This window comes from Numenius arquata, chromosome Z (assembly GCF_964106895.1).
Source record: "Numenius arquata chromosome Z, bNumArq3.hap1.1, whole genome shotgun sequence".
Lineage (NCBI taxonomy): Eukaryota > Metazoa > Chordata > Aves > Charadriiformes > Scolopacidae > Numenius > Numenius arquata.
Genome location: NC_133616.1, coordinates 60,699,480 through 60,718,007, shown reverse-complemented (window position 1 = coordinate 60,718,007; position 18,528 = coordinate 60,699,480). Strand labels below are relative to the sequence as shown.

The following is an 18,528-nucleotide window of genomic DNA, read 5'->3' as shown; positions in this document are numbered from 1 at the left end:
CTTCCCCCGCCCCCCAATAATAGGTTGTTGGGAGCTGAACCACACAGGTGGTATTTCCAATGCCCCTGAGGTGTTGAGCCAGCTTTTGTTCCTAAAACTGGGTCTTTACACATTCGTAAATACATAGCTAAAGTTTATTGCCCTCCCTGGGAAGGCGTAGATGTCCTCTGCACACAGGCTGTGCTCTGGCCTGGGTGGTGAAGAAGGCTGCAGGTCATCGAGTCTTGAGTTACAGAGAAGGGTGTTGGCATTAAGTATGCACCCAGGCTAGCCAGATGTACCTGGAATTTGCATTACTTGGAAATTCTCAGAACAACAGAGAAAGGAAGAACAAGAGGTTTGTAAGGAATTTTAACTATAGTCTTTTTAGCTCTGCAAGCCCTTAAGAGGTGTTGGTTTTGCAAGTTCACAGAAGCGTTCTAAGAACTAAATATGTAGATTTATTACAGAATGTGGAGAATGTCAAGCAGCAGTGTAAGAAAAGGAATCTGGAATGTAATTCAGAGTCATTACGATACTCTTTGTTGCTTACAGTACACAAACTCCTTTGGTTCGTGTTGACAGTACTAGCTTTAGCCTGGGTCGGAAATCTCATCTTCCTGTGTTTTCTTGCGGTATAAGTGAGGCTATAAAATCCTGCAAGTATATTACAGCTTTCCCTCAACAAACTTCTCCCCCCCAACAGCCCCAGGCTTCCTCCCCTTGCTTGTCGACTGAGTTGTCAGTCAGCTTCTGAGATGGACTTCTATGCTCGATGAGGGGCGAGGGGGGCAGCAGTGGTGAATGACTTCAGGAGATAACAAATGCTTGGGGGTGATCAGAGTATGTTCTCGCTAAGCAACTGTTTCAAATGAAACATGCTTTACAGATTAGCACTCCCCCCCCCCGATCATGTATTTTAACATTTAATGAATTGTAATATTTAACAACATTTATTGCACTGACAGAATTAACGTGGTGCAAAATTGCCTTTCGAACTTCTAGGTGCCAGTTTCTTCTGGCAGATCCTGAAAACTTCTTCCAAAGATAGTATCCAAACTCTACACCAAATATTTGAAAATAAACCTAGATCTTCCTAGAGCCCCATAATTTTCAAAGTTTGGCTTTTTTCATGCAACAAGCAATGTCATTAATTTCAATTAATGTCTCAATTTCCCGAGACTGACTACTGAATTTCACTGTTTTTTTGCAGTGCTCTTAAAGTCTGCCAAGATTTTACATGCCAAACAAAGATACTTTGAAGTGCTTGGGCTTTGGTTTCCTCACTTAAGATCTGGTTAACTCTTTCTAATGCTGCTTCAACACAGAGGAAAACACAGACGATTTTCTCTGCATCAAGAACACAAATTACCTACATCTGCATGAATTACCTTCTACATGATGGCTGTGCTCATCAGTAGGTTCCTGCATCAGTGACAGTCAATTAGAATGACAATATAACTCAATTTTAAAGAGTAAATATAATGTTAAAGGTAAAACACAGAGGAAAATTGCTCAATTTCTTTTCTTCTCTGTGTGTTCTTCATTATTTATTATCCTTAGAGAGCTTTTATTGAAAGACTTTTTTTCCTTGCTTTTGTGTATTCCAGGCTTGTACATTGGAAACTGCTATGGTGATTTGAGCATTAATTAAGTTATTTAATCAGAAGGGCTGAAAGCTGAGCAACTGAAAGAATATTTACTCAGCATGTTTAATTCTTTGTTTTTGTACACGTGGATTTAATTCCAAATCCTAATCAGACAAACATTTTTTTATAAAATATTCAGTTTCTTTTCCCTTATTAAGGATTGTAGCCATTATTCTGAAAATCTGGATTTTGCTGGAAATCCATAACCACATTTAGGATACAATACAAAGTTTGTATTTGGGGGAGAGGAGGAAAAAGTAAAACAATTCTGAGCAGGGTATGTCTGAAGTAGTAGCGTAACTTTTACATTGAAAAATAGTATCATTTAAACTGGAATATTTTTATATTAAAAGACAAAAAAAAGAAATATTATCTATTGCCATACAACTTAGCAACTTTTGCCATCCAAAACCAAAAGCTTAGTAATTTTTTAACATATCTTAAAATGCTATTTGGCTAAGTTAAAAGAAACTGTTGTGAAAATTTACTTAAAATCTAAACAAAATGTCTTAAGTGCACCATTTAATAAAATCCAACCTTTATTTTTTATATAGCAAGTTAAAAAAAATTATTGTTAGTGAGTGCAAAAAGTATCTCTTGATTTACTTCTTGGGCCAAATTCAGTTTTTGCTTCATCAAGCTGATGTCAGTAGGAATTATGGCTACTTAAGCGAGACTGTATTTGTGTCCAGGTGGATGTATTAAGCACAGGAAAGAACGTGAAAAAGGTGGTGGTTTTAGAGCTTTGTGTGTTTTGCAAATGTTCAGTTAGTACCAACTCTGAATCAGACCACCTCAAAGCAATAATTAGAACCAACCAACATGAAAAGATGCACTTTGTCCTACACTGCAAGATCTAAAAGTTACTGGGAAAGGGAAGTGAAGTTTTGGGCCAGTCTTAGATGAATGATGCATTTAGTATGCATATGCATAGGAGAAGGCAACAGAAAGTACTTGTTGATGTTGCTCTAGGTCTCTTAAGTGGGCCTAAGTAAGTTTATCAAAATCTAAGTCAATTAAATACGCACAATGAAGACGTGCATGATCCGATCTGGTTGCTCATAGAGGTTGTGCAGTCTCCATCCTTCAAGATTCTCGGGCCCAAACTGGATGAAGTCCTAGGTGACCTGGTCGGGTCTCACAGAGGACCCTGATTTGCGCAAGAAGTTGGACTAGAGACCTCCTGGGGCCTTTTCCAACCTTAATTATTGTGTGTTCCTAAGATCCTTGTTTAACCTTATTGTTTGTGGATTGAATGCATAGCATATGTTGAGGTCAAAATGTATGAGAATGAATAATGGTTTAGAGTAGAATCACCCATGACATCCATTTTCATCCATCCTATTTTTTAAAAATTTTTTTTTTAAGCAGTGCATGTTAGAACTATTTTTGCATCCATGCAGAGACTTTTAAGTTTCTTGTAAGGTCTTTTCCACACTAGCTTCTACCTTGCTCACGATATGGATGTTCTTGGTATTTAGTGCATACCCCTCCTCAAAGGCCCACATTTGATGCCACTTACACACACTCGGATCTCTCCAAGATTTTTCCACAGTGGGAATTGCAAATAGAATTTTTCTCCCAAGTCCAGGTGATGTGCCGGGGTCTCGCACTGTATTGTACTTCAGCTTGTTCATTGAAAGAAGAAAGAGGAATCAGAGACAGAACTGCACACGCTTTGAGCGCTGTGCCAGACCACTGAGCTAGCTATTTTGCAGGGAACTTCAGAGCTGGAATACTGAGTCTTTGCTATTTTTAGTGGAACTATATTTGGTTAGACCACAGGACTGTTAAATTTAAAAATGAAGAGCTAGAAAGCTGATGGAGATAATAAGAGTATGTGGTCTGGAGTGTGCTGGGGTTTATTGCTTTGATAAGCAATAAAATAAGCTTAGATAAGATGTTTGGATTATTTTTTTATTCAGCATCTGTTTTCCACAGTAATACTCTTCTGAACTGCTTTGTTATTACACCAGCCTTTATACTGCAGAGCAGAAGATGGTTGTTTTTAAGGGCCAAGCGAGGGAGACAAGAAATTAGTATTTGAAAATACTCAATGGAATTTGTTCTCTCCAAAAAACCAAGGAAAATTAAAACCATTGTTTAAAAAGAAAAATAAACAACTACTAGAAAGTACCCTGCTTTTCTTCCACTGGACCTTCCAGAACTGACTTTTTTGAAAAGTTTTTGCAATCTTTTCTTTAGCAAGTTACTTATGGGTCTATCAACAATATAATTGCTGTAAAACTGATAAAGAAAAAATACAGGAAAAATAAAGGACCATTATGCTTCCATCTGTGTTAAATGATAGAAAACGAGTTAAATCCCTACATTTTGTCACTTGAATAATCTATTGCACTGAAATGGCTATTAAAAGTCGTTGTTACAGCTCTTCTGCCATCATCCTTTGAACTCATTTTGATGCTATTGATCGGTGTATGATCATTATTTTTTGTACGCAGAGGCTTGTTTATATGGATTCCTACAAAACTGAACTATGCAAGCACGTCTGCTTTCTCCTCAGTAATTTTACTTGCTAGTGTCATTATACAGACAACGCAAATTTATGTCTTTATTATAATGAAGAAACATATATAAAACAAGATTTAAAAATAATTTCAGGATTTTTTATAAACATTTTTGTGTTTTGGTCTGATTGGTAATGATGCTTCATTTTTGAACGAAATGCTAAATGTTTATTTAAACTATGTTTCAGGGTGGTACTATTTTGGGAGTTACAGTCATATTCAACCACTGATTTTCTGTGAACTTACACTTTGACCTCTGTCAAATCTGGTTGGAAAAGGATGTACAGTTCAAAAAGTTTAATGTGAGAGAGAGTTCAATTGTGTAAAGAAATTGGACCAAAAGTAGGTTCCAATCAGCTCAATACAGTCCATATTCTGCCATATTGCTAGAGCAGTAACAGGAAATAGAAGAGCACATTAAATTCAATGGTTCTGTATTTAATGCTACCATTCTGGAACATGAAGAAGCACTGCACAATGCGTGACTACCGTTTACCTTTTTGAGGAGTGATTTCAGTATGAAATGATAAACCTTCATTCTTTGTAAGTCATGTCCTTCACCGCCAAGAGAAATTTTGGCTTATTTGTGAAGAATTTTCCATCAAGATTATTGAGTCAACTGCTCACTGTACTTCACATATGCTCTCTAAAGAAAAAAAAAATGGAGAGGAGTTGCCAGCGACCTTGTTTTTATTGAGGAGCACATTAAAAAAAAGTTATGCCACAGCTTTGGTTGACTGGAATGATATGCATACTTAAATTTTAACTCTTTTTTTTTTTTTTTTTTTTTTTTTTTAAAAACAGTAAACAAGTGTACATTCAGTTGTGTGCAAGACCAACACTGTAAATAATACAATTACACTGCAGAAAATGAAATGTTTTAAGTATATAGCTGTGAAACCCTTCATATTTTTGGTATTTAACCAGCATTTTTAGAATTAGTCTGCTGAAGCCATTTCATGTGTGGTAAACACTGAAAACAGACCCTGGGCAAAGTGAATGTGATTATAGTTGCACTGGCTCTGTAGACAATTAAGAGCCCTACTTAAAAATATTACTTAGCAGCTACATCTTCTGCAACTTAAATGTGAAAGGAATTATCTAACTTGTAGTTTACGAAGTCTGTTATTAATAATCAGCCACTTGAACTTACAAAAGTGGACAATATTTTCATATGGGATAATTATAATAATTCAATAATTTTCATGCCACAGATAAAATCACAAAAACTGCTGAGACTGGATGGTCACTCTACATAACCCAGTAACTCAAAGTTCCACTGACTTACTAATGCTTCTCACAGCTCTTATAAAATCTTTAATTTTTTTGTTGTTTGTTTTTAATGAGAGCTGTTGTCAACCATCCACACTGGAAGGACAGAGGTATGAAAATTTCCCAGGCCATGATGAATCCTGAGTATTTTGCAACAGTAAGTACTGAGTTCTGGTCTCTCTCTACTCTGAAGGGATGATAATAAAGCATAGATGGAATATTTACAATTTCTAGGATAAATTTACTAGCAGACCAGCTGTAACCATTTCTCTTTTTACAAAACCTGCTTTTTAATATCACCTTTTTGTAGAAATGTAAAGCAAGTAAAACTGTCTTTTTAAGTAAACAAAAGAAGTTTTTGATAAAAATGTGTAAAAGACAGTTTTATCTGCTGGATGATGTACAGGTACCCGTATACAAGCATGTATACTAAAGAACAAAAGAGAAGGTGTATCCGAATGTTACAGGTCTGATGTAAACACAGAATAAAAATAAGAAGGGTCAAAAGTGACAATACATTAACTCACTCCATCATGCCCAATTATTGCAGCATATATGATATAAAATAATTCAAAGGCAGAAAACATCTGCTTATCTTCAAAACCAGGCAAAAGAGATCTCTTTGGAAATGTAGTTAAATTAAAAAAAAAAGCTTCTAGCCAAGATGTGTGTTACATTTCAGCCCACAGAAGAAATTCACAGGGAGATTATAAACTCCTGAAAATAGAAGTTTATAATGACAACAGACAATGCCTTCATTACAGTGACATCAACAGAGCCACTGTAACACATACCACTGCATTGGTATTTTCTTTTCATACACGTTTACAGTCAATATTTGAAGACACTGAAAAGGTTCATATGCAGCTTTTCCATTAAAGGTGTGCAGTTCATCAGATTGATAAATAAATAGATTTCCTGAAATGTTTTAGAAAGTGAGAAAAGACATTTGACCTAAATATGCAACGTGCACGCTAGTTAACCATCTATAAACTGAAGATTCTGAAGTGCACTATGAACTGCAGATATGAATGGCTTTTGAAAGCTCGGTAATTTAGTTGAATGCACACTAAAGAACTATTTAAGAAGTTGCTTCCAGTTTTGTCTGACCAACTTCATTTCTTCTCAGAAGGAGTTTCACCACTAAGTTCTACATCTAGCGAGGCCTCTTCAAGAGACAGCTTAACATCAGATTCACAAACAGAAGATCCAGGGGTAGCTGTACAGATAAAGAAAGAAAAAGTACTAGTTTTTACACTTACGAATTCTTTTCCATGCTAAAAAGCAAGAAAAAATGCGAGTTACCTAGCACAGAAACACACAGTAAGCTACACTGTATCTAGTGAAACCAGAAATGCAATGGGATTTTGTTCCAGAGGTCCTCTAACGGTAGGGGCATCCAAACACAGTGTAGATGTGTTTATATCCAAACATACATATATCCGAAACTCTGAATATCGTGAAGACCAAATGCATCATCATGTTATTGGCAGCTTTAGTCAGAACCTGGTCACAGAGCTCTATGGTAGAGTGTTCAGAAAACATCTTAGGAATCCTGCCATTGAAATAAATAAATGTCCTTTGCTTCTCTTACTTGGGAGATACAGCTAGAAACACTGTCATATTTAAAACAAAACCAAAACCCCATGAATTTTCAGCCCATAGAAATTCTTTCAAACACTTGATAAGGGAAAGCAACTGCTAATGCACAGTTTTACTGCTAAAACTATTTGTGCAATGCTGCTGAGCCATCGCTGACTTGTAAAATGATCCCTCACACAGAGACAGCTCATTTTAAGAAATAGCTGCCCTAAGAAATTATGTAATACATAAGAAAGAACCCTACTGCTGGAAATAATGTAATCAAGCGAGCCATTCTGCCTCTGACAGCAGTTACTTACGTAAGGTTGGTTTCTCTATTGCTAGCCTCTCAGGCAAGGTTTCAAGTGGTGTTGGTTGAATTTTTGCAGGGGTATATGTATTTAAAGGAATTTTTCTTCCTGACAGTGGAATCATGTAAGTTGGAGAAGCTGAAATGGGGAAAAAAAAAAAAAGATACACATCATTAACAATAAAAATACTCTTACCCGAGCAAAACGTATCTCTCCAGCAATATAAGCAATATAGATGCCACAGTTACACAGCCTGCAGCTCAGCTACCAATTTTTGACTCTACTGTCAAAACTTCAAAGCATGAGAGAGAAATCTAAAAATCTCCTTTTTACCTCAGAAAGCAACATGATATTTTCATGCTGCTAAGGCAGTCAAGCTGAATTTTATTAACAGTTGCCTTTCCAGAAGACTGGCAAAAGCATCAGTGCTACTTCTAATAGGTTATGAAGATTGCACTGAACAGGCATTTAGTCCAAAATGCCTAAGAAAAGTGCATACAACACATCATTCTCTAGGCACCTTCCAAATATTATAGGAAAGCAGAAGGAGAGGAAACCACCTATGGCCTTAATTCTATCAGGTCTAATTTCCAACCACGCTTTGTAGAAAGGTGACAACCAGACCACCACAGATGTATGATGGTTTTTTAAAATTTTTTTTTCATCTTGTGTACTCTAAATTCTAAACTGATTTTGAAGAGTCACAAACTTCCTAAACAGGGTAACAAAGCATTTTAAATAGATGAGAACTTTAGAATACCTGTAAGCCTCCCTGAGTTCTTTTTCAGTAACATCAGTTTTCTTAAATTGCTTATCTTCCTTCTCAGATGTAGGAGGTCTACCCTATCTAATTAGCTGATAAAAATCTAAACTGTATAAAATTAAAATAACAGGAAAAAAAGGAAAAATCCTGTAACAAAAAAAAAGGAAAAACCCCAACATCTAGGTAACTTTTGTATCAGTACTAGCAAGTACAAATTTTCTGACCAAGCATAAGTCTTTAGACATTTCCCCAAGAAAAATGATTTTCAATCACCTGACATGAATTATAAGCATCCTAATATGTGGTAAATCTGACCTAACTGAAACCATTTCCAAACACAGCACTAAAATCACAATGGGAAGTCATCTTCCCAGAGATGTGCACATGGGTAGAACTCAGTTTGCAGTTCGTTTCAAGGTCATTTAAACGTGGTGCACAAACTATGTAAAAAATAAGTAACTGCAAGGCACTCCACAGGTGAAACCCCAAGTAATATTGAAAGAAACAGAAAATAACACAGTTTTGAGCTGTAAAAGGCTTGTAAAAGGCAAAAGTCCTCTGCTGAGGTTACTACCAGTACAACAGTACAGTATAAAGCTGGAAATACTGCAAGTTCACTAAAAAGCATTCCTTGTAATTCAGCTAGCAGTGTGCATAGTAAAGAGAAGTTCCTAATGTCAGGAAATAAATGAATTACAATTTCATTCAATCCTTAATTTACTACCCCAGTCAACGGAGACATTACATCAATGAATTAAGCCAGTGCCTATACTGCAAAAGAATACTGCAAAAATTAAAATTATGGTTTATGTATGTATTTCATTTTTTTTAAAAGCAGTATTCTTGGTTTGCTTGTTAGCTGTAAAATCCCAGAAAGATTAACTAGATAGTATTTAACAATTTAAAACAAATATAATTACAAACTAAAATCAGTACATGTCTCCTGGAGATTTTCCCTTGATGGAGCAGCAACAGAGGCAAGAAATTCATCCACCTGCTTCAGAGACAAGGAGTTGTGTAGAGTTTCCAAAGGGCAAATAGAAGGCACCATGGAATATAGTTCAAAACCTAAAAGAAAAATAGTAAAAAAAAAAGCGATTTCCAAACATAAGACAGGATTTAAGCTATTGCGTGGGCAAGTATTAATGCATGATAAAAAGTACTTGTTTTACATCAGCACATGCAGACATAGTACTCTTGAAATCATGGACACTAACTATTATAGTTGTTGGAACAAGATGTGCCCATTTTCAGAGTGTACTAAACTAAAGGTACCACATAACAATACCATGGGATAACAAATCCCATGTACACATAAAGCGGTCTGTAAGCATTACAACTGTACTCTACTCCCAAATCAGTTTGTGAAAGGTAACTTTCCTCCAAGACAAACTTAGTAAATTGCTAAAAAGAAAACAGTCAGGACTTGGTAGTATTTCTCCTACTCACTCTCATTAAATAGATAACTCATTCATGCAAGTAAAACAGGATGGCTATGTTGTCAACTGTTAGCAGACAAAAGCTAAAAATGCTACAACTTCCAAGAAATATATTTGCAGAATTCACGTTCTATCATCTTCAGTATTCTGTGAAAACAAATTGTTGCCTTCAGTATCAAAGGAAAACCATTGTTAGCACTTTTGTACCTTGAGGTTACATGTTTTAACTTTTTAAGACAGATCTACACCTACCTTTATACATTTAAAAATGGTACATAAAAGACTAAAAGTTTCATGTATTCAAACAGGTAAGCATAGGAACCCAAAATCTAAAAATTTATTGGACTTCCCTTTTCTACATTAGTACTGATTAGACACCAGCCATGCATATCCATATTGCTAACATCCTAAAAAGCATTTAAACATCTTGGCAAAAAACCAATTACAGTTCTCTAAAGTGATGCAAGTTTGATAACTCAATGAACAGCTTTTCATCCAATTGCATTTCAGAAGAGGAAAACATGTCCATTAGTGTTTTCAACATACAGCTGTAACATTACAACTTTGCAATTCAATGTTATAAATTTACAGTTGCTACATTTCTTATATTTAAATGAAGAAACAATAGTGAATGAAATAATGTTTAGAATTTCAGTTCAAGGTACATTTATTAGAGACAGCATTATGACTGTGAACTGTTCCCTCCCCTAAAATAATAAACATCAATATTCCCATAATATCCAGTGTTCCCCATTCATTGCCCATTTAGTGCTTTCCATAGAGAAGTAATTAAATAAAATTTCAACCCCCAAATGTCTGTATTTATATCTGGATCCACCTTGGCTGTACTCAAATTTGAGGGACAGTCGATTCAAATATACAATCAACTGAAGCGTACTTATGTCAACTTCACATGTATTACAAATAATATGTTGCATTTCATGGAAACTTGATTTTCATGTACAGAAGAAGCACCACATACTTAATTCCTATTTTCCTATAAAGGCAGTAGCTAAGCTTCAGTGTAAGCACTAAGATGTTTGGCATACATATTAATATCCTAAATAACTATGCATGCATGCAATGCGCAAACCCTTTCTTTGCATTACAGTAAAATACAAGATTTCCGTCTTTACCCTGACAGAAAAGTCACTATCACTTGAATGATAATTTATTTTTTTAATTTTGCAAAGAACGTAGTGGGATAATGTCAAGTTAACTTTTTAGTAACTATTACTGCTATGGTGCAGTGTTACAGAACACCAGGAAGGAATTTCAAAATACACCCATGCCCTTTAAAAAATGAAAAGAAAAAGTTTTCTTCTTTCAGGAATTTCCCCACCATAGGTTTTTGTTCCGTTTTGACAATTCTGAGGTAGCCATATCCCAGCATGTTGCTGTAGTATCTTTGCGTCTAAGGGATATGACTTAAAAGATACCCTGGAAATCTATCTGCGGTGTTTTATATTATGAGAGAGAAATTTGAATTTTAATGATGAAGAAGCCTGACAGTATCCCTTTAAAAAAGTAATTTCCTGTAAACTAACAGCCTTTGAGCTTTGGCTCTATTTATTCTTAAAGCACTGTCCCCACCAACAGGCAAGACAATGAAAGGGTTAACGCAGCATTTCAAAAAGCCACCCTACTGTCTTACATTTAAAAGCTATAGAGACATACCACTGGAGCCTAGAAATTCCACAGAGGAAATGGACCAGCACCTAAAGAGGTGCGGGTGTTCTGCACAGAGGCCCAGAAAATAAGGTAAAGCACTGTCAGAAGATACTTGTTTCACCATGTTCCTTGAACTAAAGATGGGGGGGTAGTCTGAAATGAGTTAAGAGGGTGTGATAACAACATAAGAAAAAAACAGAGTGAAAGGGACAAGGAGAATCAAAATGATAGTCCAGAGGACAGACAAAACAACATCAATATGTTCTTATGTTAGTAGAGAACCCTTGGAAACCTGCAATATACTTAGGTTTCATAGGAGCTCATACAGCATGCATCAATCTTGAAAAGATGTGTGGTAAAACTGCTGTGTTAAATGAATCAGAACAATCAATGCATTCATTAAAAGCAATTTAGATCCTTTTTTAAAGGATGCAGTTATGAAAAGATAGTGCTAAGTGGAACAGGAATTAATCATATTATTAGACACTGGTACTCAAATGTAGTTTTTACTTTCTGACCTTGTATGTTTTGGAAATATTATTTTGTTTGAGTCTAAAGATAAAAAAATGGACTCCTGACTTTCCTATTTGAAACAGGACACTAGATTGGGTCTTTCAGATCAAACGAGCCTTAATGGTATTAATTCAGCCTTACTACAGCAGTTTCCCTTCAAGAAGCACTGCAGTGCAAAAGGTCATTATGGATTCTAAATGAATATAATAAAGGACTACTTTGCTTCTCAGCAAAGCCAAACAAAAAATCAGTCTTTTTTTTTAAACCATGTTTCTAAGCAAATATATTTTGAATCTAACAGAAAATGCTGATGATTTCCACTACGCTTCAATAATATCACCATCACTGTACTCAGCCAGTGTAAACTGAACATTTTAAAACTGCAATTAAGAAATCTGGAAAACCTACGTTAAGATCTGGTGGATGCTGAAGACCGAGTCTTTTTCATGAACAGGATACATTTTGGGCCTATTTAATCACGTAGAAAGGTAGGCACGAAATCTTTTGCTGAGAAAGACGTACCTCTGTCCTGTGTGTTAAACCAGACTTTTTTTGTAACTATGGTAGACTGAAGACAAGTTAACTCTCACTCTTGAAGCTCAAGAGGTCAATGTAAGCAACAGGCAGCTCTCTTGCTGTGATTTTTAGTGCAATATTTAAGCAATTTGCACATCTGATGAACAGAGAAGTATGATAAGGTAAAATAAATTTTTGTCCGATGATAAATATATCAATTTAGCAGGAATGGAACCAAAGTTTCTGCATTAGTTTTTTAATTTAGCATCACTTCAAGAAGATAGTCATAAACTCCAGTTGTCAATTCGGTGATTTATTTTAGAATCAGGAGGCTCAGGGAAACAGCTCAGCAGGAGAAAGACAAAGAAGAAGCAGCAGCTATCAAGAGGTGTATACCCAATAAAGATCAGATTTAATTCTGTTTTTATCTTGTACCGTACAGTCTGATCACACAAGAAACTGGGGGAGATAATTTATTACAGAGATCATGATTAACAGTAGCACTTCAATTTTTTCAAGGATTTTTCTAAGGAATGAGTTTTGATGTTGTATTTATACTAATGAATGGTAAAGAAGGGATTTAGGATATCTAATGATTACAAATATATTTGGAGTTGTGCTTGAAGTTAGGAACGACAGACGGCTGGATGATACTGTACACCCCATATTTGAAATAAAAAATAAAAGGGATGAAGCAAGGAACCTTTTGTTTTCATTTTTGTTTTTAAAATAAAAGCAAAACGTACCATTGGTTGGGTGTCGAGCAAATGAGATAGAAAACCTTTTAACAGCAGAACCGCGTGTGGTGTCTGAGAAAGAGAAAAACAGGTACCTGAAATTTGTAACAGCTACCAAAAGAGGGACATTTTAAAAAACGGTAAGGAAGAAGAAAGGAAAAAAGAAAAGATGAGAAGGAATTAGAACTGAGTGGCATGCAGAAGGGACCAAGGAAAAGGGCTAAAATCTAAATAGAGGTTAAAAAGAAGAAAATTTGGATTGTTGGTAACTACAAGATGTGTAATGAAGTGTATGAAAACAAGCAGAATGAGCTGGTGATTCTGGCATACAAAGTTATATCAGGTTAGAGTCGAACACTGAGTAGTGAACTGGGGGGAAACTGGCATGAATACTGTTTCACCTCAGAGTTATAAAGGTGTACTTTGGCACCTTTACATTCTGAAATCTAGTGAGAGAGTTTCTTCTCTACCCCAGATTATCCAAAACTGAAAATCTCCTGCTCCTTTGAAATCCAAACCCCACTGAAAAAAAGTCAGGAATCCTAAAATTTTCACCATCAGTATTTAACTTACTAGTTTATAATTTCTTTCATTCCTTCTATATGCTCCAAGTAATTTATTTCATTTCAAGATCAATAGGTAATGCTAAAACCCGAAGTTTAAAATGAGAAAAGAATTTCAAATACAAAATTTTAGCGTACTTAAAAAATGCACTTCCTGCAATCTCCTGGCAAGCATTACAAGTCTGTGAGCTCGTGTTCAATTCAAGACAGGAACAAGAATTAACTATGCTATTAAGTTAAACATAAGCAAGCTATGGGAAATAAAGAAGCCATAGAAAGTCATTCAATTAATACTAAGGCAAAGGATTCTAGGATTCCATTAAAATCAGTAACCTAGGATTTATCTTTAGAAGTTTAATGTGGCACATGGGTTTGTGCGTGCATGTGCGAGAGTGTGCACATACCATCTATGAAGCCAGAAGAAGTCAGCTTTTTACGATGAGTACGAGCATAATCCTGTAGGTTAGGTGCACTTGAAGAACCCCCGAGCACTGAGGTGCTAAACAGGCCCGCACAGTGAGACCCTGATGGGAGTTAGAGAAAATACATACAACAACCAGGTGTTCGTCCATTCACATTGGGGATGCATGCAGCATGCAAGCACATGGCTCTTACCACACAAAAGGCAGCTTTTGGCAGTGCCTTGGACAGGTTCACAATATGCTTGTAATGTCAGAGTGGTACTTGTAGGCTGAAACTATCATAATTTATTGTGCTTCTACTCATGACACAGCACCCTCTGCTATATGTGCAAAGAGAGGACTGGCTTTAACAAAGTGAGTTCTTGTCCTGCTTTCACTTTTGGTAAAGAAAAGTTACCAGTTAGCATCAATGTAAACACAACCAAAACAACAAAACAAAACCAAGATGGTGATGATGTGAAAGTTTTGTGTTTTAAAACCTGCAGTTTTGAAACAAATATAAACTGGGGAAAAACTCCTCATTGCTTACATCCAAATCAACCTTTGAGATGACAGGCTGCAAGGGAGTACTCGTGCATTTCCACAGACTTAATATGGAAATATTTCCCTCCTAACCCCCATAAAATGTCACCCCCAAACTGTAAATACTCGGCTACCATATTTCAGCTACCATCACTGACGTCGTCACAAACTGACAATACACAGAAGTTCCATCAAGTTTAGCTTGACTTCCTTTCTTGAGAAGACTTTCGTACATCTCCATGCAAGAGACAGTACTTTTGTTACAACTTACATGTTCCTGTCATTAGGATGGGAGTTTTAACAAATCACTGAAAGCCACAGACAGAAATATAAAAATAATTTTCATAATCATCCACTGTAAATGAAATTTACATACAACAATGAACAAAATGGAAAAAAATGTTGCAATTTTTTTCCTTTGGTTTTTACTACTAGCTGAAAGGAGAAGTGGTTTTCCACTCAGAACTTATCTTTTGCATTTTAGATAAGCAGCAGAAGATTTTTTTCTGAAAACCAACCATCTAACCAGTGATACTTCCTTTCATTACTTCTAATGACCCAGTGAGGGGAAACATTACTAGCACATGTGACCAATCACAGCCAAAATAAATTGGTGCCTGGTCTGTGGCAAAAGCCTTTCACACCAAATGTAATACCTTGATCTATGCACAGAAATACATCAACTTCCACAAGCCATATTGTGTCACACATTGGCAAAAGAAAAGTTGTTTAACTTTAGCAAGCACACAATAAAAAACATGACTTTGATAAACAAGAGCACCTGATGTATGCATTTTACTAAGGGAAAAATATAATAGGGAGAAAAGTATCACAGAAAGATTAGACATACAAAAAACCCAGATCTTTACTAATAAAGGAAAAGCTACTTCTAAGTTTATGCATATAGCTTATGCATTTTCTACACTTCATTTTTCCCAGGAAAAGACACACTTACAGAAAAAAATGCAGTATTGATTTACAGCAGTGCAAGATTTTGTATTTTTGCATATGAGTTATATGTATGCCTGTTTCAAAGAAGCAACAGAAAAGCACCACTTGAATTAAAAGAATTTGAAACAACTCATTGAATTATAGCGTGATTCATTCTAATGCTGAAAGGAAGAAATTGATTTTAGGAAAGGGAATGTGTGCAAAAATCCTGATATTACCAAGAAACTTGAGGTTTGCTCCCCATCCCCCTTCTCTCAGTAAAACACGTTCAGTTATATCAATTGCCCACAGCAGAAATGTTAATTTTTAAGAAAAGTGTTTTAACGGTTTCCAGTGCAGGCCATTTCAATCCAAAAGATTCTTGCAAAACCCAAAAACTCAGTCATGAACTGCATTACCTTAAAAATCTACTACAATATCTTAAAAATCTACTTGATGTTAAAAATAATCCTGTGTACCTGTTGTGAGCCGTACAGAGTCAGTAGTGTGAACAGTCTCAATCAATTTGCTCTTTTCACTTAAAGTTTATTTAAAAACTTTTGCTGCAGAAAAATTGTCCAGTTCATAGGCAGACACAGCATATATTATTGGTAACAACTACTATTGGGTGCTGTTAACATAAAAGCTATTCAAAGAATGTACAGAACAACGGGCAGATGAAAAGCTGCAAACATCAAACAAAATTTCAATTGTAGGCACATACCTAAACCACTCTGCTTCTGTTCCAGAATAGTTCTTGGTGTTCGTAAGTTACTATTGCTTTCTGATAGGACCTGGATATAAAAAACAGAAACATAAGGGAAAGTAGAACAGCAGCATGAAATGTCCATTTAACTTGATACAGCAGCCTGTTTCAGACAGACAAGTGTTAATAAGCTGTATGATAAGTGTTAGTAAAAATATGTAAAGGAAACATGAAAGATCATGCAATATCCCCTTCTGAAGGGAGTCCATTTCACATATGAGTTCCTTGCAATGAAGTGGTGCAAAGCAAGCATTCAGAATGAGAAAGGACACAGACCAAGACTGATATGAGAACAGACATTTGAGACATTTTATTTCATTTTACCAAATGCACTCTCCTAAACTGCGCCTGTATTGAAAAAAGGAGGGGAGGGAAGGAAAGACAGACAAGCTATTCAGGACACCATACAATCACTGATCCATGCACGGGCTCAATCAGTGTAATCTTCAGATGCTCACAGCCTTTACTGATATAAACTTCTCCTATGTAGTTTTAGAATTTTCCACAATAAAAAGAAATCATGAAATTTTTCAAAGAAAAAGGATATGGTTAACAGAACACCATCCATTGCCATATATGTAAGCAATATCTTGACATGCTAAACAATCTTCAGATCTTCACTGGTACTTAAGAAAAATTTACTGTTTGGTTTTTTTTTTTCCTGCCTTTACCCCCCAGTATTCAGAAAAATCTTCAAAATATTGTACAAGTCAATGGATGATGTACTGTGTTGGGAGTTTCAGATACCTCCGGATACAGAAGGCGAGAATTATTAGTGCTAGAATTTTTTCCCTGCAATAGTTAATACCAGGCCACTGAAAATACAATATATGCAAAACAAGTTTTGAATAGCAATATGAAGTACCAAATAAATTATTTTAAATGGTATTGGTTGCAATTATTATAAAAAAAGTTTTTCAATTTACCTACCACCAAATTAAGCAATGCTGTTTTTAAAGTCTTAAAGGACAACTAAACCAAAGCAGAAATCTGTTTCATTAGGCAGTAGACTAAGTCTTTTTTACTGTTGTAACATTTGCAATTCCTATAAAGAAACCAAATTTTTAGGAAAACGTGTAACACATTCAGTGGAAAAACATGCACTTGCTCTTTTTCCCCCAAACATTCTCGGGAAGCAATTTTAAGAGGTGGAAGAATTTGCTTCAAACATAATCCATAACAAGGGATTAGATGTCCTTAAAGACAGTTGGTTGTTGCTTGGAATGCATAATAATGTTTAATGAAGTAAAGTTTAAAAACCTGTTGCCATGAGCCAAAAATACTGGATGTGAAAGCCAATGATTTAGGGGAGACAGGGGAAGAAGTGATTTGTTCCCCTGATCTGCGTCTTCGACGCCCAGTACCCACACCACTGGTGTAATGCAGCCAGGTACCAATACACTCTGGGCTAGACACACTCAGGGGGCTCTCTTCCTGGAAGTGAGAAAGGGGGCAAAAAACAGCAAAGCATGCAAAGTTAGATTCAACAGAGCCAAATGAACAGAAAAGAAAAAAAACCCAATCTGCTTGCACCCTTTTATATACTGCTTTTAAAACTATTAAACAGCAAATAGGGAAGAGTAATATTACAATATTAGGAAGTTATCAGTTCCACTTACACATTTTCATTCAATTGTATCTTTTAATACAACACTTTAACCAAATTTCTGGTAGACTAATTATTAGATGTGAGAGAGAAGTAATTGTTATCAATAATTCATTCATAATTTTAAGAATTTCCCACACGTTGGAAACAGATCTGTTATCCTAGGCATACTGTTTAATAGTTTCCCCCCTGTAAGTACATTAAACTTTCCTATTTATTACTTAATAGTTTTTATTTTTAGCCTATAACTTTATCTAAAAGATTCTCATTTTTAGAATTGCCTTTGAGACTTTACAGCTGACTCACTGGTAGTAGCATCAACCTGACTGTTAGTAGTTTTCCAACTTTAAAAAAGCCCTAAAAATTATCTGATGCTGGACACCTATTAAGACTTCAAAGGAGGACAGTGTCAGGCTACGAGTCCCCCATGCCATATATCACTATGTATCATTAGCAATCAGCATTTTTAGCAATACAGAATTTGATTTCCAATACTGATGAGCCTTACTTTCTTCTGTAACTGTTAGAACTCTACTTTTTTTTTTTTTACTTTCATGACTCAATCACAGTTGCAATCCTTCTGTAAATACTGCTGACTATACCCCAGATTAAAACTTCCACAAAATCTCACACCTGACAGTGTCCTTTCAAGTTAACGGACACAGGTGAAGAGAGAATTAATTGCCTTATAAGGAAAAAAAAAAAAAAAGGTTCAAGGCAGATGCAGTTTAAATTGCAATGACTTTTTTTAACACACTTC

At 35.7% G+C, this 18,528-nt stretch overlaps 1 protein-coding gene across 1 annotated transcript in view; it reads right to left on the bottom strand.

Annotated features, from left to right (window-relative positions):
* Positions 1-5,497: 5,497 nt before the first annotated feature.
* The window catches only part of PPIP5K2 (diphosphoinositol pentakisphosphate kinase 2), a 51,830-nt gene continuing 38,799 nt past the window's right edge, over positions 5,498-18,528 (bottom strand). Inside the window, exons 25-31 of the mRNA XM_074166196.1 lie at positions 17,423-17,596; positions 16,121-16,190; positions 13,927-14,046; positions 12,969-13,031; positions 9,020-9,151; positions 7,330-7,458; positions 5,498-6,647 (exon numbers count right to left, since the gene is read on the bottom strand). Coding sequence (XP_074022297.1) covers positions 6,544-6,647; positions 7,330-7,458; positions 9,020-9,151; positions 12,969-13,031; positions 13,927-14,046; positions 16,121-16,190; positions 17,423-17,596 — 792 coding nt within the window. The 3' untranslated portion in view covers positions 5,498-6,543. The remainder of the gene's footprint in view (positions 6,648-7,329; positions 7,459-9,019; positions 9,152-12,968; positions 13,032-13,926; positions 14,047-16,120; positions 16,191-17,422; positions 17,597-18,528) is intronic.